The sequence below is a fragment of the Vulpes vulpes genome, chromosome 1 (assembly GCF_048418805.1).
Source record: "Vulpes vulpes isolate BD-2025 chromosome 1, VulVul3, whole genome shotgun sequence".
NCBI lineage: Eukaryota > Metazoa > Chordata > Mammalia > Carnivora > Canidae > Vulpes > Vulpes vulpes.
In genome coordinates, this window is record NC_132780.1 from 126,159,445 (window position 1) to 126,186,320 (window position 26,876).

The 26,876-nt window shown below is 42.6% G+C and overlaps 3 protein-coding genes across 7 annotated transcripts in view; 1 reads left to right on the forward strand and 2 right to left on the reverse strand.

Annotated features, from left to right (window-relative positions):
* The window catches only part of LMLN (leishmanolysin like peptidase), an 87,771-nt gene extending 83,166 nt beyond the window's left edge, over positions 1-4,605 (reverse strand). For both annotated transcript variants that reach the window (XM_025990223.2, XM_072728208.1), the window contains exon 1: positions 4,336-4,605. In XM_025990223.2, coding sequence (XP_025846008.1) covers positions 4,336-4,554 — 219 coding nt within the window. In that variant the 5' untranslated portion in view covers positions 4,555-4,605. The remainder of the gene's footprint in view (positions 1-4,335) is intronic.
* A 3,069-nt stretch (positions 4,606-7,674) lies between these two features.
* Positions 7,675-10,862, reverse strand: RPL35A (ribosomal protein L35a). The gene is made up of 5 exons (XM_025990224.2): positions 10,830-10,862; positions 10,117-10,161; positions 9,762-9,914; positions 8,529-8,673; positions 7,675-7,735 (listed from the first exon to the last, which is right to left on the reverse strand). Exons 2-5 carry the CDS (start codon positions 10,125-10,127, stop codon positions 7,712-7,714), a joined length of 333 nt encoding a protein of 110 aa, XP_025846009.2. The 5' UTR covers positions 10,128-10,161; positions 10,830-10,862; the 3' UTR covers positions 7,675-7,711.
* Positions 10,863-11,150: 288 nt separating this feature from the next.
* The window catches only part of IQCG (IQ motif containing G), a 48,182-nt gene continuing 32,456 nt past the window's right edge, over positions 11,151-26,876 (forward strand). The window contains exons 1-5 of one of the 4 annotated variants that reach the window (XM_025990227.2): positions 11,151-11,448; positions 15,271-15,339; positions 16,681-16,948; positions 21,674-21,888; positions 24,674-24,802. In XM_025990227.2, the coding sequence (XP_025846012.1) occupies positions 15,332-15,339; positions 16,681-16,948; positions 21,674-21,888; positions 24,674-24,802 (620 nt within the window). In that variant the 5' untranslated portion in view covers positions 11,151-11,448; positions 15,271-15,331. Of the gene's footprint in view, positions 11,449-11,630; positions 11,787-15,270; positions 15,340-16,680; positions 16,949-21,673; positions 21,889-24,673; positions 24,803-26,876 lie in introns of those variants that run through there. The other 3 variants (XM_025990225.2, XM_072728958.1, XM_072728881.1) reach the window with 3 other exon arrangements.

The window sequence follows — 26,876 nt, forward strand, 5'->3', positions numbered from 1 at the left end:
TTCTCGGATTGGTGATCTTGGGGACAACACCCAGGTGCCCCAACAACAAACTTAAAAGTAACAATAACAAGTGAGAGGATGGAGAATGGGCGGAAGTAAATAAGAATGAGAGAATAAAGTAAGAGCTCGGTTATAGGTCCATGGGAGTTCATTATACTATTTCATTTTTTGGTTTTAATTAACATGATTAAAAAAATGAAACTTAGAGGTTTTAGTTGAAAACAAGTTAAATGTGTCAAAAAAATTTTTTGAGTAGGTTCTAGATCCAACATGGAACTGAGAGACCAAGAGTTTCAAACTCTACCAACTGAGCCAGCCAGTTGCCTCCTCACCCTCCCCACCTCCGTATTTTTTTTTCCAACATGTTTTGTACTTCCCGTGACAATAAAAAAAAATGTGAATTTCTTATAGCATTTAACAGAAGTGTAGTCACTAGTAGGAGTACAATGAAGAATTCTTGCTTATACTTTTTTTTTTTTTTTTTTTTTTTTTAAGATTTGGTTTATTTATTCAGGAAAGACACACTGAGAGAGAGGCAGGGACACAGGCAGAGGGAAAAGCAGGCTCCGTGCAGGGAGCCCGATGTGGGACTCGATCCCGGGCCTCCAGGATCAGGCCCTGGGTCTCCAGGATCAGGCCCTGGGCTGAAGGAGGCGCTAAACCGCTGAGCCACCCAGGGAGCCCTTGCTTATACTTTATATTTAGGTAAAAGCTAAGGCAATGGTTAGAGGGACTTGCTATTACATAGTCTATGAAGTACTAGGAATATTTACTAAGGAGGAGAAGTCTCAAAAAGTACCTAACAGATTGCTTTTAATATCTGAAGCACTGTCACTATTGAATTTGTTTAACCAAGAGGCATAAATAGGAATAGTGGGTGGAAGTTTCAGGAAGAGTTTTCAGCTCCATAAAAGAAAAACTTTATACTGATGATCTTCAAAAAGTAAAGGGGCTGTCTCTGGCAATAATCTCCCTATCCACGGAGATATTCAAATATAGATTGGAGTTTTGAATGCCGGCAACCACTAGAAGCAGCAGCTATTTAGGTTCCCTCTAGTGGAGAGATTTTGCAGTTCTTGGAATAGATTTCTCTTACCGTAATCTAAATTCAAAGAAAGCAGCACAGGGTTTTGCAGAAATTTTTTTTTTAAGATTTTATTTATTTATTCACGAGACACACAGAGAGAAAGAGGAAAAGACACAGGCAGAAGGAGAAGCAGGCTCCATGTAGGGAGCCCAATGTGGGACTCAATCCCGGGTCTCCAGAATCACGCTCTGTGCTGAAGGCTGCGCTAAACTGCTGAGCCACCCGGGCTGCCCGTCCCCTTTTTTTTTTTAAAATTCATCAGGGATGGAAGAATTGGGGATATATTGTTTAAAGGTACAAACTTGCAACCAGTAAATAAATAAGCCCTGGAGTAATATATAGCATAATGACTATAGCCAACAATACTGTATTATAAACTTAAAAGTTGCCAAGGAACTAAAAATAAATAAAACTCAGCCAAAATGCAGTGTCATGATAAAAGCTGGAATACAGCTACAAGCTCCAAACTTAATATTTTGGCACATACGGTTATGAACAGTTATGTACAGAACTTTTTGTAAATTACACAAAAATGAGTGGTCTTGGGTTTCTGGGCTGAACTGGAAATTTCTAGGTCAGTCTTTCTGGGTAAAGTAATTAGATAAATCATAAATTCAATCAGAACAGGCTGCCTTGCCCTAGGGACTCTATCACCTTTCCTCAAAGAACACTGATTATTATGGGCTACATACTGTGGAGGAATCAAAGACATAAACCTCCTCTGAAGGAACCTTACAGTTTTAACTACAAAAGCAAGACTACAAAGAAATGCATGAGAAATACCACCCCCCACCCCCAGCAGTGCGTGGTCAAGCAAGCACCAGAAGAGAGTACAGGTAAGACACACTAGGAAGGGTTTAGAGCACTCTGCTAGAGTCTTGAACTTAGGGAACTTAAGCGAGGACTGAAAGGAGGTAGAGAGGGAGGCAAATGGAGTGTAAGGTGGTCAGCACCTGCAGGGCAGGAGAACAGGTAAAGCTGGTGACGTGGTCAAGTAACTCGAAAACAAGCCTGAATTTTGTCTTCAGAGAACCCCCGATATCCTCTCCATGCCTTTAGCTCCCCTATCAACTTCTTCCCGAACCTTTCGATCAGTAAGCCCCAAAGTGTGGTCTTTGGACAAGTTATCATCATCAACTCCCTGGGCAGCAAGTTATCATCATCAACTCCCTGGACAGCAAGTTACCATCATCAACTTCCTGGGCAAAAAATTATGGTCATCAAAACTCCCTGGGCAGCAAGTTATCGTCATCAGCTCCCTGGACAAGTCATCGTCATCAGCTCCCTGGGCAGCAAGCAAGTTATCGTCATCAGCTCCCTGGACAAGTTATCGTCATCAGCTCCCTGGGCAACAAGTTATGGTCATCAACTCCCTGGGCAGCAAGTTATGGTCATCAGCTCCCTGGGCAGCAAGTTATCGCCATCAGCTCCCTGGACAAGTTATCGTCATCAGCTCCCTGGGCAGCAAGTTATCGTCATCAGCTCCCTGGGCAGCAAGTTATGGTCATCAACTCCCTGGGCAGCAAGTTATGGTCATCAGCTCCCTGGGCAGCAAGTTATCGTCATCAGCTCCCTGGACAAGTTATCGTCATCAGCTCCCTGGGCAGCAAGTTATCATCATCAGCTCCCTGGGCAGCAAGTTATCGTCATGAGCTCCCTGGGTAGCAAGGTATCATCATCATCTCCCTGGGCAGCAAGTTATCGCCATCAGCTCCCTGGACAAGTTATCGCCATCAGCTCCCTGGGCAGCAAGTTATCATCATCAACTCCCTGGGCAGCAAGTTATCGCCATCAACTTCCTGGGCAGCAAGTTATCACCATCAGCTCCCTGGACAAGTTATCGCCATCAGCTCCCTGGGCAGCAAGTTATGGTCATCAGCTCCCTGGGCAGCAAGTTATCGTCATCAGCTCCCTGGGCAGCAAGTTATCGTCATCAGCTCCCTGGGCAGCAAGTTATGGTCATCAACTCCCTGGGCAGCAAGTTATGGTCATCAACTCCCTGGGCAGCAAGTAATCGCCATCAGCTCCCTGGACAAGTTATTGCCATCAGCTCCCTGGGCAGCAAGTTATCGCCATCAGCTCCCTGGGCAACAAGTTATCATCATCACCTCCCTGGGCAGCAAGTTATCGCCATCAGCTCCCTGAACAAGTTATCGCCATCAGCTCCCTGGACAAGTTATCGCCATCAGCTCCCTGGGCAGCAAGTTATCATCATCAACTCCCTGGGCAGCAAGTTATCATCATCAACTCCCTGGGCAGCAAGTTATTGTCATCAGTTCCCTGGGCAGCAAGTTATCATCACCTCCCTGGGCAGCAAGTTATCACCATCACCTCCCTGGGCAGCAAGTTATCACCATCAGCTCCCTGGGCAGCAAGTTATCATCATCAACTCTCTGGGCAGCAAGTTATCGCCATCAGCTCCCTGGACAAGTTATCGTCATCAACTCTCTGGGCAGCAAGTTACCGCCATCAGCTCCCTGGACAAGTTGTCATCATCAACACCCTGGAACTGGACCCGCCAACTCTGGGCGCGCCGCAGACCCCACGAGCCCGGACGGAGGGGCTGGGCCCGGGATGTGCCGTGGCGAGTCCCTCGCGCCATCCCGACGCCCCGCGAGCCAGACCCGCCAGGCACCAGGGTCCGCACGGGCCGGCCGCCGCGCCGGCGGAGGGGCAGGGGGCCCGGAGGAAGCCCCGCAGGAGCACGGGCGCTCGCTCCCCGCAGCTGCAGCGGCCTCCGCTCGGGCAGCCGCCGGCCGCATCGTGCTCCGCGGCTTCCCACGGGCTCCGCCTCCGCCGCCTCCGGCAGGGCGCCTTCCGGGACAAGCAGGGGGAGACCAGGGGCGGGACCCACGTTCCCGGGGGAGCAGCCCGCTCTAAGTCGTCCCCACTTCAAGGGCGGCCTGGTCCCCGCCTGCGGACGACCGCCAATGACGGAGCGACCCGGGGCCAGCGGGCTGGGCTCCTCGGCGCGCGCTCGCCTCGGGAGCGCACTGGCCCTTTAAGAAACTTTCCTGCTGCCGCCGCCGCCGCCGCCCATCTGGGCCGCGGGCCGACCCCGAGTCCCCAGCGACACCCGGGAGCGGCCGGGTCGCGGCCTCGCGGCCCCAGGCAGCCCCCCAGGAGCGCAGCTTCCGGGCCGGTTTCGCGCTCCACTCCCCCCCACCGTGTTCCAGCAGCTGCCTCCGCCTCGGCGGCGCCCGCTCCCCCCACCCTCGCGGCCCCGCCGCCGCCCCTCCGCGCCCTACCTCGGCCTCCGAGGGGACGCGGTGCCGGCAGGGAGGGGAACTGTGCAAGGAGACAGGGACAGACGTGGAGGTAGCCCAGAGGCCGCCCAGCAGGAGGAGCACGCCTCGGGCCCACGAAGACCGGCGCCAGCGCCGCTGGCTAGGGCCGGGCCCCGAGCCGGAGGAACCGGCGACTCCCTCCCGCCCGGCCGCCATCTTCGGGCCGAGCGTCGTTACCATGGAGTGCGTGCGGTCTCCGCCCCGGCCCCGCCCCCCGCGCAGAGCCGGCTCTCGATTGGCCAGCACGGCCCACAGTTGGCCGGGTCGGAGCCGCGTCACGTCCGCTGCGTCTCCGGGCGAAGCCCGCCCCTGCAGGCCACCTAGCGGCACACGTGGGTTGGGCTGGAGCCGACTGGGGTGGGGTTGGAGGGACGTCACCTGAGCTAGGCATCCGCTAGGTGCCGGGCGGCTTCAACTGCGGGGAATCCTAACGGTTTAGCCCTCTGTACCAAAGAGGAGTGGAATTCTCACTTCTACTTTTTACCCTCAGTCACCAATTTTAGGCCCATTTCTTAACTAAAGTCATGTTATAAATCAACGTTTTCCTTCCTTTCCAACTCCATCCCTTAACTTCTATTAAAACAACTAGGGATGCTCGGCCGGCTCAGTCAGTACGGCACTCTTGATCATACACATTGGGTGTAGAGCCTACAACCCTGCAAAAAAAAAAGACAAGAATTGAAACTGCATTTAACCCAGGAACGGACCAGGTGGCTCTTTGACATTAAGGAAACTACCTTCAAAATAGGCCACGAGTTAACTATAAAACACCGAATACTGGAAAATTTCCTCAGGCCCATTAAGCCAATAAAATTAGTGACTGGAAGCACTGAATTGGAACAGTTGTTTAACCCGAACTGAATACTATAAATTACTATATTAGGAACTGTGGGGATAGGACAGAAAGGATGGCGCCAAGATTGCACTGTTCAGAGGTCCTGGGTGGCTCGGTCGGTTGAGTGTCTGCCTTTGGCAACGGTGGTAATCCCAGGAGTGGCGACCCCAGGATCATGGGATGGAGTCCCACATGGGGCTCTCTGCTCATCGGGGAGTTGGCTTCCCCCTCTGCAGCTCCCCCCAGCTCATGCTCTCTCAAATCTCAAAAAACATATTGTACAATTCGTTGGTAGAAGATCATGTACTGAAATTCAGGGTGGGGCAGTCTACCAATTAAGGCTCATCACCTAAGAAGTCTATCATTCCACAACTAGTGGAAATTGGGATCCCAAGCCAAATTTATCACTTTCAGGATGTGCTTTTTCCACAAGACCACAAAGAAACTGAATTCTGAACACAAACCACCACCAGTCAACATCAAGCTTAGTTTTAACAGTAGTGTCATACTGAGGCTGTTTCATGACCCAGCCAACCAACTGCTAACCAAGTTCATTTCTCTGAAACAGGATTCCAATGGTACCTTTGGCTTCAGGACTCTCCCCAAAACTCATGGCAAGAGAAATACATAAAGCACCCTCTCCCAAGTGCTGTACTAAATCAGCTGAAGAGGATGAATTTGTGTGCAAGGCTGTATTGCCTCTGCATTTACTCAAGTCATAAAAGGAGTCTCAGCCTTCTCTTCTCAAATGCCCACCACTTCCTGTTTATCTACCTCTATTACACCCTACCATCATCCTACTCACTAAACTCCCACAAAGGTTACAGGCTTTATGAGCTTTCCTTCTCTGTATGCCTAATCTAGACCTGGATATCCATCTGCCTTCCTGGACATGTTCACAACTGAGTATCCTAGTTTCCTCAAACTCACCAATACCCGCCCCCCCCATGATCTCCAACTTTGTAAATGCACCATTACCTACCCTGAAAAGCTAGGAACATGTTATCTTTGAAGACTGCTCAATCGATTGGCCTTTAAATTCTCTTAATCCTTAGTACCATACACAAGACCGTGCATAATCTTAGTTTTCTATTTACTTTCCAATTATTGCCCACAATAGGTTTCAGATATACTACATAATCTAGTTGAAGATTTCGTCAAATGCCTTCTGGTTTCACAGAAATCCTGAAGGCCAGTTTTTCTGAAATACCTCCCCAAACATTTCTTCCCTATTCTTGGCCACCCCAAGAGTACTGACAATTCTTTGCAGCATCTGGGTGGCCTAATTGGTTAAGCAGCCCACTTGATTTGGGTTCAGATCAAGGTCTTGGTCATGAGATCTGGCTCCAAACTCCTTTCCATTTGTCCCTGCCGGGCCCCCAACCTGTGCACTCTTAAAAAAAAAAAAAAAAAACTACTGATACGTCTATTTAAATAGCACAACAAAATACTTGTAAATTGTTGTTTTTCAACAATTAAAATCGAGTAGCTCTGAAACTGGTACTTCCTGCCATTTAACCAGATTTGTCAATGTCAATCTCCTTAGGTTCTAGTGACCTTATCATGGCCATGAGGAAAACACGACTAAATGGCCGGACCAAGCTGCATCTGACCCATCCACCTCATTTGCCTTGAAGCCATTCTTCCTAAATCTGCCCAAATGGGTCTGGCAATACAAACACAAAGCTATTTCTGTGAAAGCAGATTTTTCCTTCCAACAGCAACTTTGGCTTGAGGGCCACCATGAGACTAAGCACACCTTTCTTAGAACTGCTGTATGCTACCCAATCCTTTCCTCTATCTCCTTCAAACGTCCTTCTCACCCGCCCCCTACCACCCTATACATATTTAGCATGCTAATTGTTTCTTGGCATCTGCTTCTTAGAGAAGCTACCTATAATTAAAAACTGTAAAAGGGGGCAGCACCTGGGTGGCTCAGTGGTTGAGTGTCTGCCTTTGGCTCAGGGTGTGATAGCAGGGTCCTGGGATTGAGTCCTGCATCAGGCTTCCCTGCTTACGTCTCTGCCTCTCTCATGAATAAATAAAATCTTAAAAGTGAGTTATAGATCCGTTCTGATGTGGAAACCTGGGTGAATGTCATGGTATATATCTGTACTGGCTAATATTTCCGGCTTCTGTCCTTCCTGGAATATGTGGTCTCCATTTGCAAAAAAGCTTTTCAAAGAACATGATGTGCTCCATCACTTTAAACCTTCCAACACACTCCTTCCAATCAAAGCTTGTTTCCTTCCCCCATCATGGAAGAAAGGCCTTGTATTTAAGATACTCTATCCTCCCTATCCTCTTAAAACTCTCCTACTGTCTCCATCTCTATAATTGCCATTACATATAGCTCCCTGGCTTCCTTGTGCTCTGAAAATGCTGGATAATCACCACCATTTAAATACAGCAACCTGAATTTAGGAAAAAGAAAATGTTAAACCATTTAACAAAAATACAAGAGAACAAATCTACACCTTTATTTATTTACTTTTCATAAGTTTAAATCCTTGAGGGGTACAGCATCTAGGAAGAAAAAAAGAAAACAGCGTAATTAGATGGATGTTATATACAAATATATAAACGTTACTGAGTACAACAATATGGATAAACCTCCCACTGTTCCACTACCCATCTCTAAAAGGGAGAGAACCAAGTTCTTCTTGTATCTAGACAAACACATTTTAAGAACCAGTACCAGGAGCACTGAAAATCCATTTAACTTTGCTTCTTCCAGGGACAATGTAAAAACCTCCTGATGAAAAATTTCAATGGCTCGGCAGGGTTCAAAAGTACCCTGGGACCCCAAGAATATAGCCCTGTCTACTATAAATGAACGCTAACTAAGGAAAACAGTAACTATTTTAGAAAACCACAGGATCTAAACTCAAGGACTTGAGCCAAGTTGTGGGACCTAGAAACACAAGCATCAGTTTTCTATTAAAATAAAGCTACTAACACGTACTGTAACAAGACTGTCATGATGAAGAGATGAGAATATCCTGAATTATGCCAGGAAAAGTGAATTTTTCTAATAATCACTTCTACGTCCAATAAATTGTTCATTTACATACTATCCCCCCTCACCCAAGCTTTAGCAAAATCTGAAATCTAGGTACAATCCTTTTGAACACATTGCATTCACTTTTCCTTCTACTGCCATGAATCTGTTTCATAACATATCTACACAGATGATTTTGAAGCAACAACCCATTTAAAATGTGACATTTTAAAATCACATTAGTTTTTAGAGATCAGAGCCCGAACTCCTGAGCTTAGTTTGACTCAACAATTTCATACTGCTAATAACTGTACTTACCACGCGGATTCTGTGGCCAATGGCTTTCGCAGGAAGGTTGCTTCGGAATTTGGCACGAACCATGCCGCTGTTTCCATGAGCACGAGTTACTTTTCCCCAGATTACTCTGGTTTTGTTTGGTTTGCCACCAGGAGTTACTGTGTTGCTGGTTTTAAAGGAGGATGAAAGAGGTATGAGAACCCAGGCAGCCAGAATAGTGTAACACAAATTCAAGGTGACTTCTAGTCAGTGGCTCACAACTGCAGTTAGCCACTAAGATATCGGAGAAACTAAAATCCCTGGGGCATCATTCATTCAACAAATATTTGAGTAACTATTGTATGCCAGACACTTACACAAATTATTTTTTTTAAGTCTGCAAAATACAAAATAGTAGTTTACAAAATAACTCCCTTTCGGATAACCCAGTAGGTAAGTAAGATATATAGAATGTAAGATAGTAGCTGCAATATTTTTTTTAAAAACACAGAAAGGCTGAAGGTATGGAGTAAATCCTAGCTGGGCTTAACAGTAGATATAGGGAGCCCTGAATGACTAGGGTCCTAAAGCCTCCTTAATGACCCTTGTTTTTACTAAAGGCAGGGAGAGTTGGAATCTGAGCAATGTACAGATGATCTGAGTTATAATTTTAAAGTATTATTCTCGTTCCAGGAAGAATGGCGGTGGCGGGGGGTGGGGGGGGACGGGGGGATGAAAGCTATGTTCCCAGAGATTTTCACTGGTTTAATGAATATAAGAATCAAGGCCCCAGACACATTTTTAAACACCTATACAACATAATTTCAAGAAAGCAACAAAGTGAATCAAGGTACGGGAGATAACGAGATAACCTAAGGAATCGGTTCCTTCCTTGAAACAGTCAATAGCTGAAATCTTTCTAAATGCAGAGGATACCTAAATGCAACACTACCCAGACAAGTAACAACCTTCTATGACCTCCTACAAAATTCCTTAAAGATTCAAAGTACAGGGCAGGGATCCCTGGGGTCCTGGGATCGAATCCCACGTTGGGCTCCCTGCATGGAGCCTGCTTCTCCCTCTGCCTGTGTCTCTGCCCCTCTCTTTCTCTGTCTCATGAATAAATAAATAACATCTTTAAAATAAATTCAAAGTACAAAACACAAAAGTACCAACTGCTTTGCCAACATCTTTTGACTCTTCTTCTCCTTTGAATAGGAAAATGCCACAAATCTCAACTAAAAAATGCAAGAGGCATTAACACTATGAACTTACTTCTTTGCTTTGTAGACGTAAGCACATCGCTTGCCGAGATAGAACTCAGTTTCATCTCGAGCATAAACACCTTCGATCTTAAGTAGAGCTGTGTGCTCCCTCTGGTTCCGGAGACCCCGTTTATAGCCGGCAAAAATGGCCTTGGACCAAAGCCTGAGACAAAATACAGAGTGACCATAAGTCGTGCAAAGATCTGGTTTCACTGGAAGAGCTCACCTGTAACGAGCTCTACTCAAAAGTCACCTGCAGCGAACATCTAATCCGCCCCCCCCCGCCAGTTTTCAGCAAACGTTTGATATTTTTTTTTTTTACAGATGCGAAAAAATAATAATAATAATATTTATAAAGTCTTTACCTTCCAGACATAGTCGTCGCTTTAGGAGTCCTGTTCCCAGCAGGCCTTAAAACAAAAAGAACCAGTTTAAAATCCTGCAAAAGCACGTTTCCCGCCCAGTCCGCTCTCGGTAGCGCTCGGCATCTGACGGGAAGTCTCTCCGGTGGGAGACACCTCGGGGAGGACCGGCTTCGTAGTCAAGGAAACAGCTCCTGGAGACGCCGAAAGGATGCCCCGGGCGAACTCAGGCCATGCCGGGTAGCGGGGGGGGGGGGGGGGGGGGGGGGAAGGAAAGAAAAGCGAGGAATCGGAGAAGCACACAAAATAGAGGCGGGAGCACCGAATGGGAAAGGCAAGGCTGAGGAAGGGGAGCTCGTAGACATAACCAGGTCTGGAGTGGGAGCGTCTTGAGGGAAAAAATAAAATAAAATAAAATAAAATACAAAAAGGGCTCATCCTAAGGGAGCCACTGCCTCAAAACGGGCGAACGGCCTTTATCCCTCCGCTAAGGCCCAAGCAGCAACGGCGGTGACGGGAGCGCCGGTTCCCCGGGAGTCCGGGCACCGGCACCATCGGCCCCGCATCTCCGCCATCCTGGCCTCCCCGCCGCTGGAATCCACGGCGCTCGCTCGCTGACACAGCCTCCGAGCCGCACCAGCGCCCCGCCGAAGCACAGGGCTCGTCTCACCGCACTTAATCGGCCCCCAAAGCTCAGGAGCTGGGGCTCTCCTCACCTCCACAGGCTCCAAGATGGCGGAAAGAGAGAGGCGAGGTCCCCCCGCGTGGCCTTGTGGGATAAACACCTCTCCGCCCCGCCCCCCCCGGTTTAGGCGTCTAACGCAACCGCCCAAAAAAAAAGGGAAAAAAAAAAAAGAAAAAGCCTCAGCTGTTGTCTTTGACTGAAAGAAACGACTACATTCGAGAGCACTCTTACAGGTCTTTCTCTGAGCGCTTTTATCTTTGAGAGTTGTACTATATGTGGTTTTTGAAACAGAGGGAGGCAAGAGGATAGCCAGCTAAAGGAGGACGAGAAAAGGTCCCCGGAGCTTCGCGTTGCCATAGAAACAGCAGGGCTTGGTTCCTGCAGCCGGGTGCAGGCTGCCGCCCCGCCTCGGGAACCCCAGACTGGATTCGCCCACGTGGGAGCATCTTTCTCTCTTACTAGGAGTAGGGAGGATGGAGACTCTCGGGTCCTAGCGCGGAAGAGAAAGGGCAGGAGCAGGAGGGCAGGAGGAGCTCTTCTCTTTACGCACCACTCCCCCCACCTCACCCCTTTCCTCCTCCTCCTCTCTCATCTCTTTGCAGAAACGTCCTCCAAGTTCCTAACCTGCAGTCCTTCGTTTGGACTCCAGAGTGAGTATTGCCGCCTTTTAAAGAGCAGCTACACGGGTAGCTGTGGGGCGCCCAAGCACCGCGCCTGCGCGAAGTGGGTCTCTAGCAAATCCTGGCAGGTGATGGGAAGATAGGCTAGTGGGCGTCTGACCATTGCAGGTTTATTTGGGTTTCCCTCCGGGTTCATTCATTTGTTTCAGCAGTTTATTGAACGACTACTATGTACCGAGCTCTGCTCTTGGCTCGGAGGACCCTGCAGGAAACGAAACCACGGAATTCTCTGCCTTCTTGAGCTTACAGACCTGTCCTAGGAAGGGAAGCAAGACCCTAAGCAAGCAAAATATATGGCACATGAGCAGGTAACATGAGAAAAATGTTCTCTATGGAGAAAAAAAGAATGAAGCCGGGATGCCACTGTAAAGAAGGCTTTTAAAAAATTATATATATATAATTGAAATGAAATTAATTATTTCATTCATATTATAATTATATAATATATAATTGAATGAAAATGAAAAAAGAAGGCTTTTACTCTGAGATGAGAAACCAATTTGAGCAGTTCTGTATGGAGGAGAGACTCAATCTGACTTCCATTTTAACAGGGTCAAAATTTAAACAAAAAAAAGAAAAGAAGGCTTTTACTCTGAGATAAGAAGCTAATTTGAGCAGTTCTGTATGGAGGAGAGAGACTCAATCTGACTTCCATTTTAATAGGGTCACTCTGTTGAGATGGAAGGGAAGCAGAAGGGAAGCAAGAACAGCGCGGAGATCCATTAGGAGGCTCTTGCAATGATCATGATAAGATCATGGCTTGCAGACAGGGGTGATAAGTACTGGACTTCTGAATATATTTTAAATGTAACGCTGATAGGATTTGCTGATGGGTAAGGAATGGGAGAGAAGAGTAAAGGATGACCCCAAAGCTTTATGAGATATCTATAAATCATATTTAAGGTCCTCTCTTAAATACATCAGGATAGGGGATCCCTGGGTGGCGCAGCGGTTTAGTGCCTGCCTTTGGCCCAGGGCGCGATCCTGGAGTCCCGGGATCGAGTCCCACGTGGGGCTCCCAGCATGGAGCCTGCTTCTCCCTCCTCTTGTGTCTCTGCCTCTCTCTATATATATATCTATCATAAATAAATAAATAATCTATCTATTTTTTAAAAAATACATCAGGATAGAGTGTACGTACCTTACGACCCACTCCCTCTATCCAGTTTTTTCTGTCCCAGAAATATACTAAAAATCCCACTATTAAATGTGCTAGAAATCCAAATGTTAAGTAGTCCTGAGAGGAATAAAACCTTAAAGGTGAGTTTCGTTCCTTTGTTCATTCATTTGTTCTACAAATACTTCTTGAGCACAGTGCTTGAAACAGGATATAAACAGCATCACTATCACGTTCCTGCTTTCATGACACTTAAAAGCCTAGTGGGGGCAAAACAGTAACATTACAAATTGTGAAGAGAGGGATCCCTGGGTGGCGCAGCGGTTTGGCGCCTGCCTTTGGCCCAGGGCGCGATCCTGGAGACCCGGGATCGAATCCCACGTCGGGCTCCCGGTGCATGGAGCCTGCTTCTCCCTCTGCCTGTGTCTCTGCCTCTCTCTCTCTGTGACTATCATAAATAAATAAAAATTAAAAAAAAAATCTTTAAAATAAAAAAAAAAAATTGTGAAGAGAGCTCTGTAGGAAAATAAAAGTGCAGTGATTGACCAGAGGAATCCTGATCCAGTCTGATGAATGAGGGAAAGTGTCACCCGCAGAAATGTCCTTTAAGGCATTTTTCAAATTGCAGGTGTAGGCCCAGTAGCAGATTGTAATTATAATACTTTTTAGGCAAAATATATGATAGAATCAAAAGTGTCAGAATATGGCACATGTTAAATATAAATTGGTATATGAAACTTGTTTCAGTTATTTGCCTGTATGCATACTTAAGTATATGTCTGTGTGTGCACAGTGTATATAAAAATCTGTGTATATAGGTCATTGCATCAGTCGGTGTTGCCCTGGATGGAAACAATGATAGAGTTCAGAATTTCATAAAGGCTCTGTGTACAAAACTGTAGGCAAGAGTGAAATTCTAAGGGATGACATAGTCTCCAGGGACGTAGGGCAGAAATAGTTACCCAACCCCCCAAGCAAGAGCAACGTAGAGAATATTGCCTGACTGGTGCCATGGCCTTTGACAGAGAAACTTAGCCCAACCAATGATGATTTGGCAGGGAGGGAACTGGGAGGATAAACACTTGATCTTACTCTCCTACACTTAATGGAATCTCCTGTTGATGTGCCCCATATGGGTCAGTCTCTTGGGGTACAAGAAATGGTGAAGATTAGATTTAGAAATGACAGATACCTAGCAAAATGCCACTGATTTAGGCTGGTTCCTGATGGACCAGTGGGATTTTACAAGATGAAGAGTGAGGGGAAGAGTGGTCCAAATAGAAGGAATAACGTGTGTAAAGACCCTGAGTTGGAAGGGGGCATGATTCCATAGAAGATTGAAAGAAGTCCATTGAGACTGGAGCCATGAGAGCAAGAATAGGGCAGTGCCAAGTGGATATCTGAAGAGGAACAGAGCAGGCCAGACCATGCAGGCCTTATGGGCCAAGTTTAGAGTTTTTAGCTTTTGTCCTAGGGCAATGGGAAACCATGGAAGGATTCTAAGGAAAGACAGGATCAAATTTTTAGTTTAAAAAAATTTGATTTTCAATTTTAAAAAGATCACCTCCAATTTGGGGGCTGTTACAGTTGTTCAAGAAACAACAGTCAGGTCCAGCATGGTGTTGGGGGACATGGAAATAGAAGATAAAATCCACAGGACTTAGTGATGGTTTGGATTGGGAAATGCTGGGGTCAAGATGAAGGAGGAATACTCCTAGATTTCTAGCATTGAGAAATGGGAAACCAGAAGAGCATGAACATGCTGGATACTGCGTTAGCATAGCCCTGTCTTACCTGCATGAAGCACATTTACCTATGCCCCAAGCCTAAAAATAGAGAAACAACAATAACACATCAAAAGAACAAAAATCTTTATACCATGATACTTCCTCTTAACACTGCTGTTGTACCAGAAAATTTGGCTAGTTTGGAGTATCTTTTTTTTTTTTCAGTTTGCATAAAGATTCTTTTTATATGTTTTCACTTTTACATAAGAGACTTCTGTTGTATGAGACATGTTTGTATCAGCCTTCTTGGGATCACCTTATTGTGGACAAAACCATACTGGAAACGAAACTATTTATTATTCATTTAGCCTAGAGTAAAATTCTTCATCTGGCATTGTCATCATAAAGCTTTTTTAAGCAGAAAGAATTTTGGCTTATAGAGGGGTAACATCTTGGTAGTAACAGCACACTGATTTTCAGGAGAAATACAGCCTTTCAAAAAAAAAAAAGAAAGAAAGAAATACAGCCTTTCTAAGTACAGTCTCAAGTGTTCTTTTAAGTCCAGGCGCAATTAATGTTGCTGTCTGGCAGACCAGTGAAATGGAATGCTCAAATTAAATATTTTAGAATCAGAATAACAGAAAAGTAAATCTATTACATAGATATTGCCAGTTAAAAATCAGAATTTAATAAAAATATGAAACCCATGTTGTATATTAATTTACCATGAGACTCAAAGATGCATTTATCAATAATTGTATTTGTCAGTAATTAAGCTGACTACCTAATAGTCCTGCATCACATGATGCCAGAGTTTCTTCCATCTCTGGGACTGCTCTAATAAGCAAAAAGAAAGGATAAGCTGAAGCTCTTTTGAAAGGGTATGGAAATAATTTAAATGTCATTCAACGCTCTCTTAAACTAATCTGTGTTTTCTTCCCATTTTAGGTGACTGCATTTTTTGTGAAATTGTAAATGTACCATTGAAGTTACAACTAATTTAAGAAGAATGGAAGAGTATGTTCAAAATTCCAATGTGTTTTGTATACGTATTTGTTTACTTATCTACTATTTGAATTGTGCCTTATGTTAAATTCATTTATCTATTGCTGTGAACAAAGTACTCCAAAGCTTAGTAACTTAAAATGTCAACTTTTATTATTTCACATGGTTTCTGTGGGTCAGGAATTTGGGAACAGCTTTGCTGGATGGTTCTAGCTTGGGGTCTGTCATAAGGTTGAAGTTGGCCAGGGTTTCAATCATCTGAAAATTTGGGGCTGGAAGATCCACTTCCAACATAGCTCATTTACAAAGCTGGGGAGTTGATACTGGCTGTTGGCAAGAGGCATTAGTTCCACACCCTCAAAAACTTCCCCAAAGAGCTGCTTAAGTGTCCTCATGACAAAGCAGCTGGCTTTTTACAGAGTGGGAGATATGAGAAGGAGAGTAAGGGAGAAGCTGCAATGTCTTTTATCACCTAACGGTAGAACCCACAGTATCTTCCTGGTTACGTAGGGTAGTTAGTCCTATTAATGTCGGGGAGACTGCAAGGCTATGATTACAAGAAGGTGAGAATCATATGGGTCCATTTTGGAGATTGACTACTACATACTGTTTTTGTTTGTTTGTAAAGATTTTTATTCATGAGACACACACACACAGAGAGGCAGAGACACAGGCAGAGGGAGAAGCAGGCTCCCTGCGGGGAGCCTGATGCGGGACTGACTGGATCCCAGGACTCCAGGATCACACCCTGAGCAGAAGGCAAACGCACAACCGCTGAGCCATCCAGGTGTCGATGTTTTTATTTTTTTTTTTAAGTAAACTCTGTGCCGGACATGGGACTCCAACTCACAACCCCGAGGTTAAGAGTCACATGCTACACTGACTGAGCCAGCCAGGTGCTCCTGCCACATTCTGTTTTTCATTAATCATGAGACACTTTTGATTAGCATTTAAAGATGTTGCTAGAAAAAAAAAAGTTAATTTGGGCTCAAATTCAAATTGGCTAAGCATGGCCAAATAGTATGGTTAACACAGAGTTACTAAACAGTAAGTGGAGGGACACCTGGGTGGCTCAGCCGTTGAGCGCCTGCTTTAAGCTCAGGGCGTGATCCTGGAGTTTTCGGATGGAGTCTCACATCAGGCTCCCTGCAGGGAGTGGCTTGCCTTTGGTTGGTCAGAATGTCACAGGAAGATATTTAGCAGAACCACATGTAAACTCCTTCTTTTGTTCGTTATCTTGGTTATATGACAATGTGGACTTCACAGGAGCCCATCTGTATGATGCCTGTGCTTTTTAGTTGAAGCAATTCTTAAACATTTGGTGGCTGACTTAATTTTTTCTTTTTTCTTTAGAGGCCAGTTAGAAGACTCAAATCTTCCAGCGAACATCTGGCATTCTGAGGTGACAGTGTCAGTGACAGGCGAGCCACCCAGTGCTGTAGAAGAAGAAAAAGAAACAGCTGAAGAACCAGAAAAAGAAGTCCTCCCGGAAATCGTAGAGCCACTCTCCATTCTAGATGTGCTGAGGATCTCTGCAGTTCTGGAAGATACTGCAGACCAGCTCTCTATTCTAAACTATATCATGCCAGTTCAGTATGAAAGAAAACAAAGTGTCATCATGGTATATACACTCGTCATTATCTAGTTCTTGCTTTCTTTCCTCTTTATTTCTCTATCATTTACAGTACTTATGCCATCAAATTTAACATGGGAAATAGCATCTTTAACTCAGATAAAAAGGGCTATAATAATTATTTGAGATACATACTCTGAATTGATGGAATGAAATAACCATAGCTCAAGATACATTGACAACCAGAATATCCTTTTCTTCCAACATGTTGGCATTATTCAAAAAGGCCTATAGTAAATCAGGATAAATACAGTATATGCACTGAGAGTAGCCAAATTACTGACTTGCCCCACCTATCTTGTATTTCTTTGCTGCTGAAAGCTAACTCAATCCTCAGGGGAGGAAATTCAGTTGGACCTTCTCAACATTTCTTCTAAAATAACTTTGTTATATTGTTGAATACATTGCACCCTGCCTTTGTGAACATCCAGCCACGTCATTATGTCAGCCATTACATTCCCAGGGGACTCCTCAAAGTGCTATCGAGTTATCAAAAAAATTCAACTTGGTACTGAGAAAAACCTTTATAAATTATTTATAAATTCTTAAGCTCTTGTAAATTTTTAAAAAGATTTATTTATTTATTTATTTGAGAGAGAGAGAGCATGTGAGCTGTGAGAGGGGCAGAGGAAGAGGGAAACCGAGAATCCTCAAGCAGACTCCATGCTAAGCACAGAGCCTGACTTGTGCTTGATCCCAGGACCGTGAGATCATGACTTGAGCCAAAACTCAGAGTCAGCCCCTCAACTGACTGAGCCACGCAGGCACCCCAAGCTCTTGTAAATTTTAATAACTTAGATTATAGACATACAATGAAAAGAACTTACTATTTTTCAAGAGAGAGTGAGACCAAGCAGAGAGGAGGAGGTGAGAGGCAGAGGGAGAGAGAAAGCATCTTAAGCAGACTCCATGCCCATCATAGACCTCAATGTGGGGCATGATCTCACAACCCTGAGATCAAGACTGAGTTGAGGGAAAGCCCTGGGTGGCTCAGTGGTTTGGCATCTGCCTTTGGCCCAGGGCGTGATCCTGGAGACCCAAGATCAGGCCTCACGTCGAGCTCCCTGCATGGAGCCTGCTTCTCCCTCTGCCTCTCTGTCTCTCTCTCTGTGTCTTTCATGAATAGATAAATAAAATCTTAAGAAAAAAAAAAAAAAGACTGAGTTGAAATCAAGAGTCAGATGCTTCACCAGCTGAGCCACCCAAGTGCCTCAGGAAAGAACTTATAAGTACAAATAAAAGTTGCACAAATTTCTGATAGAACACTGGATTTGGAGTCAGGAGATCTTTGTGGTTTAGTGGCGTACCATGAACAGTTCATTTCAGTTTCTTGGTCTTCGTGTTCTCGTTTGTAAAATGTGATGGAGCTTTTTATGTGTGGGGGTTTTTTTCAAGATTTTTTTTTTCAAGATTTTATTTTCCATACACAACATGGGACTCTAACAACTCCAAGATCAAGGGTCACATGCTCCACTGACTGTGCAAGCCAAGGGCTCCTAAAGTGTAATAGAGTTTTAACCAAGTGATCCATATCATCCCTTCCAGTGCTAACATTATATGGGTTTTGGGGGTCGTTTTAAAACAACATTAATGGGTATTATCAAGAATTTTGTAACTAGTTAATTTTTTTTATCAATTTATGAAAGGCAAAGAGATTGGAAACCCAAGAACTAAGCTTTTCCATGAATTTAAAATAAAAGTAATTCATATGTTAATCTTGTTAATAAACAGTAAAGAATAGTCTAGGGTTTCCTTCTTATTTATTCATCTCCTTCAGTAAGGATAAAAAAAGATATTTAGGGGCAGCCTGGGTGGCTCAGCGGTTTAGTGCCGCCTTCAGTCCAGGGCGTGATCCTGGAGACCTGGGATCGAGTCCCACATCAGGCTTCCTGCATGGAGCCTGCTTCTCCCTCTGCCTGTGTGTGTCTTTGCCTCTGTGTGTGTGTCTCTCTCATGAATTAATAAATGAAATCTTTAAAAAAAAAAAAAGGTATTTAGTTAACAAGATAAAGTCTTGTGATACTTATCAATGATACTTACTGTGTCAGGCTGAAAAGGGTAATTTACCTTCATAGAAACACAAGAGAGATGGAAAACCCAAATTAATTTGTTAATTTATTTATAAAAATTATGTTTTATTTATTCATGAGAGACACAGAGAGAGGCAGAGACATAGAGGGAGAAGCAGGCTTCTCGAGGGGAGCCTGATGCAGAACTCGATCCCAGGACCCCAGGTTCATGCCCTTAGCCAAAGGCAGACACTCAACCACTGAGCCACCCAGGCGTCCCGAAAACCCTAATTTATAAACAATTCAGCAGTGGTCACCACTTCAGTAAATTAAAGAACAGAACTTTTGTGCTATTTTATTCTGGGTTTTTTTTTTTTTTTAGAGATTTATTTATTCCTGAGAGACACAGAGAGAGAGGCAGAGACACAGGCAGGGGGAGAACCAGGCTCCGTGCAGGGAGCCTGACGTGGCACTGAATCCCGGGTCTCCAGGATCACGCCCTGGGCTGAAGGCAGGTGCTAAACCTCTGAGCCACCCGGGCTGCCCTTTATTCTGGTTTATATAGTAATCTTCACCCACAAAATTTTCTGACTTAACAGAGGCTCTGCTTATGATTTCATGGTAGTGCATATAACAAAGGCTTACACTCTTAACTTTTTTTTTAACCCCCCAATTCTACTCTTATCTCCATTAATAGAAGCTTAAAAGCCCTTCTCTCAATACGTTATTAGTTCCACAACTTTACAAAATTGCAAATATCATTAAATAATTTCTTTTTTACTTCATAATACTAGTTGTTCTAACTTAATGAATTTTACAATGCCATTGCTGCAATAAGGGCATAGGAAATTTATTTTAAGTATTTAGTATGTATGTGGATATTTTCTTTCTCCAAAGACTTCATTCATATTGTTTAGCCTTAGAACAATTTTGGGATGAAAGTTTAGTTGATATTATCCCTCTTTAATGGCTATTTTTATAGCTAAGGACATCTCCAAATAGATTTTCATTGGTAAGATTATGGAATAGAATGATGAAAAATATACTAATGTACCAGACTCTACCAGAAGTGGGAGTAATTGGACCAAAATTTGGGGAGAGCTCCCCTGCAGGAATACTGTTTCTCTTACCTTTTCCCTTAAGATTTAATACCCTACCTTGTACATAGTGTGTGTTATATAAAAATATTTTTTAGTGAATGGACTAAAACACTTAGCTAGTTCTTTTAAATTTACTCTTTAAAAAATTCACATTTATTTGTAGTAATGAGTAAATCAGGCTGCTTGACACATTTGCCTCCTTTTCCAGATGCCCAAGCATAGAGGTAGAGGAAAAATAGGGAAATAGAGCTTCCTAGGCCTTGCACTTTCCCCTCTCCTACCTAAGGGAAAATCTGAAATAACCATTCTTGAGGTTTTCCTTGTGTCCAGGTAAGTTTCCGTGTAATTGTTGAAATGCTACTTTTCTGTCCTCTTTGTAGCCAAATTAATTTTAAAGGATCATCTTAAAATTTAATTATTTTTTAAAACGGCATTTTGTTTTGTTCTTCCCTACAAATGTTTTCCTCAGATCTGAATCTTTGCTTATTGTTGATGTAAAGAAAAATGCAGTTAAGTCTGTGTTAATTAATCATTCATAGACCGTTTTTTAACATTTCTAGGCTAGTTGAAGTTTAGCTAAGGAAGACCAAGGTTTTATGTATCAATATGCAGATAAACTTTTCCTCTGTGCATATGATCAGTACCAGAATTTAAGTAATTATAACAAGTACAGAACTTAACATAGTTCTATGTACTGTTCTAAATGCTTTATGTATATTAATGTATTTAATCCTCATAATTCTATGAGGGCAGTTACTATTATCCCTATTTTCCCAATGGGAAAATGGAGGCATAGAGATATTAAACAGCTAAGTCAGTATGATTTGGTAAGAAGTAAGGCAAATGAGGAAGTTTGGTTTCAGAGTCCACAGGCATAATCTCTATGCTATATGGCCTCTCAAAAGCTAAAGCTTTTAGCAACAGATTAAATAGGAATTGTTAATTTAAGAGACATATGTTTTTCCTGTAGTTGATGCCTACCCCTCAAGTGTTCCAGTTTGGGTCTGAAAAATGAATTATTTTGGCTTTTCCCTACATGACCTTCGAAATCTATACCACGCCACTAATGTTATCAACTTAGGCTCTGTGCTATGATTTTCTTTCATTCTTTATATTTCGTATTCATTTGTTCAATGAACACATAAGTCTTCTATGCCCTAGGCATTGTTCTAAGCAATGAGACTGTAAAGATGGCCACATTTATTATGCAGTCTTGTTCCAAAAAGAATTTGAGGTGAACCAAGATCTCTAAGACACTGTCCCTTCCCTCATAGAATTTACAATCTCCTAGAGACACTTATACAAATAATTACAATATGGTAAATATCTGCTAATAGATTTCACAAAGAACTTTACTTTGATCATGGTCTTAATGTTTGCCAGGTGGTAAGTTGAGGAAAGAGACAAAAGGAATGTTGTCTAAAGGCAGGAAAGCACATAATAGCTGGACGTGATTTGTGTGGCTGAAGGAAAGAGTAATTTTCTTGTGTGTCAAGTACAAGTGGCAGAAGCCCTGATATAACATTGTTTCTTTACTCTTTTAAAATCTGTCTTATAAAAAAAAAAAAATCCGTCTTACATAAGACATCATTTCTTGTTTTTAGAAGAGAAACAAGAGCTTAGAAAAACTTGCAGAGGCCCCAAGAACCTCAAGATTGTCCAGTCCATTCTTACCTAAAGAAGAAAGCAAGTTGCCAGAAATAAAAAAAGGAAGCCAATTTACCAATGAATTTAACAAATTGCAAGATCTTGTCTTCAAAAAACTTACAAGACAAACCATAATGTCTACGGAGATACTGAAGAAAATTCAGATTGATAGGTAAAGAAGGAGAGCATATTTGGAAATGTAATAATGTATTTATCATAGATGAAAAACAGGTGCAAGGGTGGCTGGCTGCTGTCCTCTCTTGTAGATTGGTCATTAGATACACATGTGCTGCTGATAATAGGATTAGCTAAAGACTCCCTAGAGGAAGTATGTACAATTTGAAAGTATGGTGGTTACATGATAAAGGGCAGGTTGTTGAGCCTTTGTTTCCAGTTTTTAAATGTGAAAATAATTATAGCAACTTTGCAACTTTTCTAATGCTAGTGTGAGGATTAGAAATTAGCCTGCAGCCAAGTGCCTGGCACAGATGGTAGCTATTAGGATGCTTTCATCCAAGAGGAAGAGATAGACCCATCCAAGTAGCCAGCTTTTAAACTGAATTTTAATCCTGAGAATTTCTTAAAGGGATTCTCAGTTTCCATTGTCTCATTATTCAGTTTTTTGTCAGGCTTGCTAACAAGGAAGCCTCTTAAGTTTCAAAGAGAATGTAGTATTCTGGTAAAGATTGTTGGTAAATGAATGTTTATAGCAATTACCCAGGGCTACTAGTCAAATTCAACCTGTAGTCTGGTTTTAAAAATAAATTTTAGGGACACCTGGGTGGCTCAGCGGTTGAGCGTCTGCCTTCGGCCCAGGGAGTGATCCTGGGGTCTCGGGATTGAGTCCCACATCGGGCTCCCTGCATGGAGCCTGCTTCTCCCTCTGCCTGTGTCTCTGCCTCTCTCTCTCTCTGTCTCTCTCTCTCTCCCTGTGTCTCTCATGAATAAATAAATAAAATCTTAAAAAAAAAAAGAAATTTTATTAGAATACAGCATTGCCTGTTTGTTTATTGTCTCTTGCTGCTTTCATGCTATAGCAACAGAGCCGAGTCGTTGCAACAGAGAATTTATGGCCCACAAAGCTGAAAATATTTACCATTTCCCCCTTTATAGGAAAAGTTTGCCAACCTCTGCATCAGAGGGATAATGTTTCTTGTGAAATCAGTTTGGCTCAGATTCGCATACATGACAGAAAGGTGTCCTGCTTAAAAACAACCAATCTAGTTAATGTCCTTTTCATTCTCTGTGGGATGGCTCATATCTTTTTTTTAAAGATTTTATTTATTTGAAAAAAAAAAGATTTTATTTATTTGAGAGAGAGCGAGAGAGCACAAAGCAGGGGGAACAGTAGAGGGAGAGGGAGAAGCAGGCTCCCCACTGATCAGGGGGCCTGATGCCCAGCTTGATCCCAGGATCCTGGGATCATGACTTGAGCTGAAGGCAGATGCTTAATTGATTGAGCCACCCAGGCACCCAGCTCATATCTTTTCTTTTTTTTTTTTTTTTTTTTTTACTTTGGTGTACTTACCCTTTTTCTTAGTATAGTTATTGAATCTTTCTGTTTGAACTTTTGTCAACAAATTGTTATATGGGCAGCCCCTGTGGCACAGCGGTTTAGCGCCGCCTGCAGCCCGGGGCGTGATCCTGGAGACCCTGGATCGAGTCCCACGTCAGGCTCCCAGCGTGGAGCCTGCTTCTCCCTCTGCCTGTGTCTCTGTGCCTCTCTCTCTGTCTCTATGAATAAATAAATTTTTAAAAAATCTCTAAAAGAATTGTCTGTTTTATATAAACAGTGAATGTAATTCTTGCTGACCTGATATGAAAACATTAAATAGCTGTTTTTAAAATTCCCTACCTATGAGAATATTATAAAAAGCAATGGACTAGGAGTCAGGAAACCTGGGTCTACCTCTTTCTCAAATTAGTTATGTGGCCTTGGGCAAGTCATTTAACCTTCCTGAACCTGGGTTTACTCATCTCTAAAATGTGTTTTATTAGCTCTTTTAAAAATGTTTTAAATAATTTAACTTTTGTAAAATTATGAAATATTTTTAAAATACAGAAAAAAATATTAAGAATGAAATAGTGAATACTTATGTGTATAACCACCAAATCTTAACATTTTACCATGATTGCTTTAGAGGTTTTTTTGGTTTTGGTTTTTTTTTTTTTTTTTTCAATAAAATACTTAAGATACAACTGGAGCCTCTGATGCTAGCTAGCTCCCTCTTTCTTCCCCCAAAGACAAACTCTTTAATGAATTTGCTATTTATTATTCTCTTACATATTATGATACTTTTATTAGGTATCTATGTGTTTTATTTAAATAATATATACAGTTTTATATGTTTTTAAATATTATATACATAATATCATACTGTACATTCAATGTTTGTTACTCCTTGGCATGTAAACTTTGGTTAAGGGAGTTCTCTTTTATTTCTAATTTGCTAAGAGTTTTTGTTGTTTATTTTCAAATGAATGGGTACTGAATTTTGCCTAATACCTTTTTTGCATCTATTGCGATGGCCATATGGTTTTTCTCCTTTTGCTTTTGTTTTTGTTTTATTTTAAAAGATTTTATTTATTCATGAGAGACAGAGAGAGAGAGAGAGGCAGGGACACAGGCAGAGGGAGAAGCAGGCTCCTTGCAGGGGGCCCAATGAGGGACTGGATCCTGGGACTTCAGGATCATGCCCTAAGCCAAAGTAGACGGCAGAGGCTCCACCACTGAACCACGCAGGCATCCCTCCTTTTGCTTTTGTTTATGTGATGAATTCTATTAATAGATTTTCTTTTTTTATTATTATTAATAGGTTTTCTAATGCTAAACTATTCTTGCATTCCAGGAATAATTCCAGCTAGTCATGCTTTTTATCCTGGGTCTTAACCTGTGTGACTTCTGTAGCCCTTTGTAAATATACTTTATTAACTCATCCTTTTGTGTCTCCTTACAGGCAATTTTTCAGTGATATAATTACAAAGACCATGCAGGAGTTAGAAGAGTCGGGCACTTTCACCAGTCTCCTGGAAGCTCTGGGCAAGGAGAGAGAAAACAAAATGCATTTCTATGATATCATTGCCAGGTCCGAGTAATATGTTTATTTGCTGTGTTGTATTTTAAAATGCTATTAGCCTTTCCTAGAAGTCCTTGATTTCTAAAGCAAATCAAATTTGTGATTTCCAGGGAAGGTAAATAGACCTCAGAAATTTAGGTGCTAATTCAGATTTCTGGGCTTTAGTTGTGTGTGTCTATAATATGTCAAAAGTATTCTTCCTATTGTATAGTAATCTTTCTTCTTAAAAAAAAATGTGAATTCCAGTTAGTTAACATTATTTAGTAGTATTATTTTCAGGTGTACAATATAGTGATTCACCACTTCCATGCAATACTCGTGCTTATCATGATAATTGTACTCCTTAATCTACATCATCTGTTTAACCCATATCCCCCTCCTCTGGCAACCATCACTTTGTTCTCTATAGTTAAGAGTCTGTTTCTTAGTTTGTTTTCCTCTTTTTTTCCTTTGCTTGTTTGTTTGTTTTTTCCTTAAATTCCACATATGAATGAGATCATATGGTGTTTGTCTTTCTCTGACTGACTTATTTTGCTTAGCATTACACTCTCTAGTTCCATCCATGTTGTTGCAAATGGCAAGATTTCATCTTGTTTATGGCCAAATAATATTCCATTGTAGACATACCAGATATTCTTAACCAACTGAGCCACCCAGGTGCCCCTATACCACATATTCTTTATCCATTTTTTAATCAGTGGACACTTGGACTGCTTCCATACTTGGCTACTGTAAATGATGCCGCTACAAACGGCAGGGTAGGGTAGTTCCATTTTTAACTTTTTAAAGAAACTCCATACTGTTTTCCACAGTGGCTCTATCAGTTTGCATTCCCACAAAGGGTGCAAAGGGTTCTGTTTTTCTCCACATCTTCAGCCAACACCTATTGTTTATTGTGTTGTTGATTTTAGCCATTCTGACAGGTGTGAAGTGATATCTCATTATAGTTTTGATGTGTATTTCCCTAATGATAAGTAAGTTTTGATGAACATCTTTTCATGTGTCTAGTAGCCATCTGGGTGTCTCCTCTGGAGAAATCTCTGTTCATGTCTTCTGCCTATTTTTTAACTGGATTATTTTTAGGGGTGTTGAGTTTTATAAGTTTTTTGTATATTTTGGGTACCAACCCTTTATCAGAAATGTCATTTGCGGGCAGCCCCGGTGGCTCAGCGGTTTAGCACTGCCTTCAGCCCAGGGCCTGATCCTGCCTGGGATTGAGTCCAACGTCAGGCTCCCCCAGCATGGAGCCTGCTTCTCCCTCTGCCTGTGTCTCTGCCTCTCTCTCTCTCTCATGAATAAATAAATAAAATCTTTAAAAAAAAAAAAAAAAGAAAAGAAAATGAAAACTGAAAGGGAATATACCGGTGTGTTAATAATATGGCTGTTTTCCAAAAAAAAAAAAAAAAAATCTTCAGTATTTTCTAAGTCTTCACCTTACTAAGAGAGAAAATAAACTTATGTTCTCAAAGATTTTATTTATTTATTTGAGAGAGAGTGAGGAGGGGGAGGAGCAGAGAGAGGGAGAAGCAGACTCCATGCTGAGCATGGAGCCTGTCGCAGGGCTCGATCCCATGACCCTGAGATCATGACCTGAGCCAAAACATGCATTAGATGCTCAACTGACTGAACCACCCAGATGCCTCTTGTAAATAAACTTATTAACCAAAAAACTAAATAAAATACATATACTCTTTGACCCAGCATTTCTACTTTGAAAATATAGGGAAAAATTAGCTCATATTATATATATACAAAATATTCATTGTAGCATAATGGTAAAAATCTAGAAATTGTATAAATGTCCTTTAATAAAGGAATTCTTGAATAGTTGTTAATTTTAGGAAATAAGAAACATGCAGGGCAGCCCCGGTGGCACAGCGGTTTAGCGCTGCCTGCAGCCCGGGGTGTGATCCTGGAGACCCAGGATCGAGTCCCACATCAGGCTCCTTGCATGGAACCTGCTTCTCCCTCTGCCTGTGTCTCTGCACCTCTCTCTTTCTGGGTCTCTCATGAATAAATAAATAAAATCTTTAAATAAAATAAAATAAAATATTAAAATAAAAAGAAACATGCAGCTGTTAAA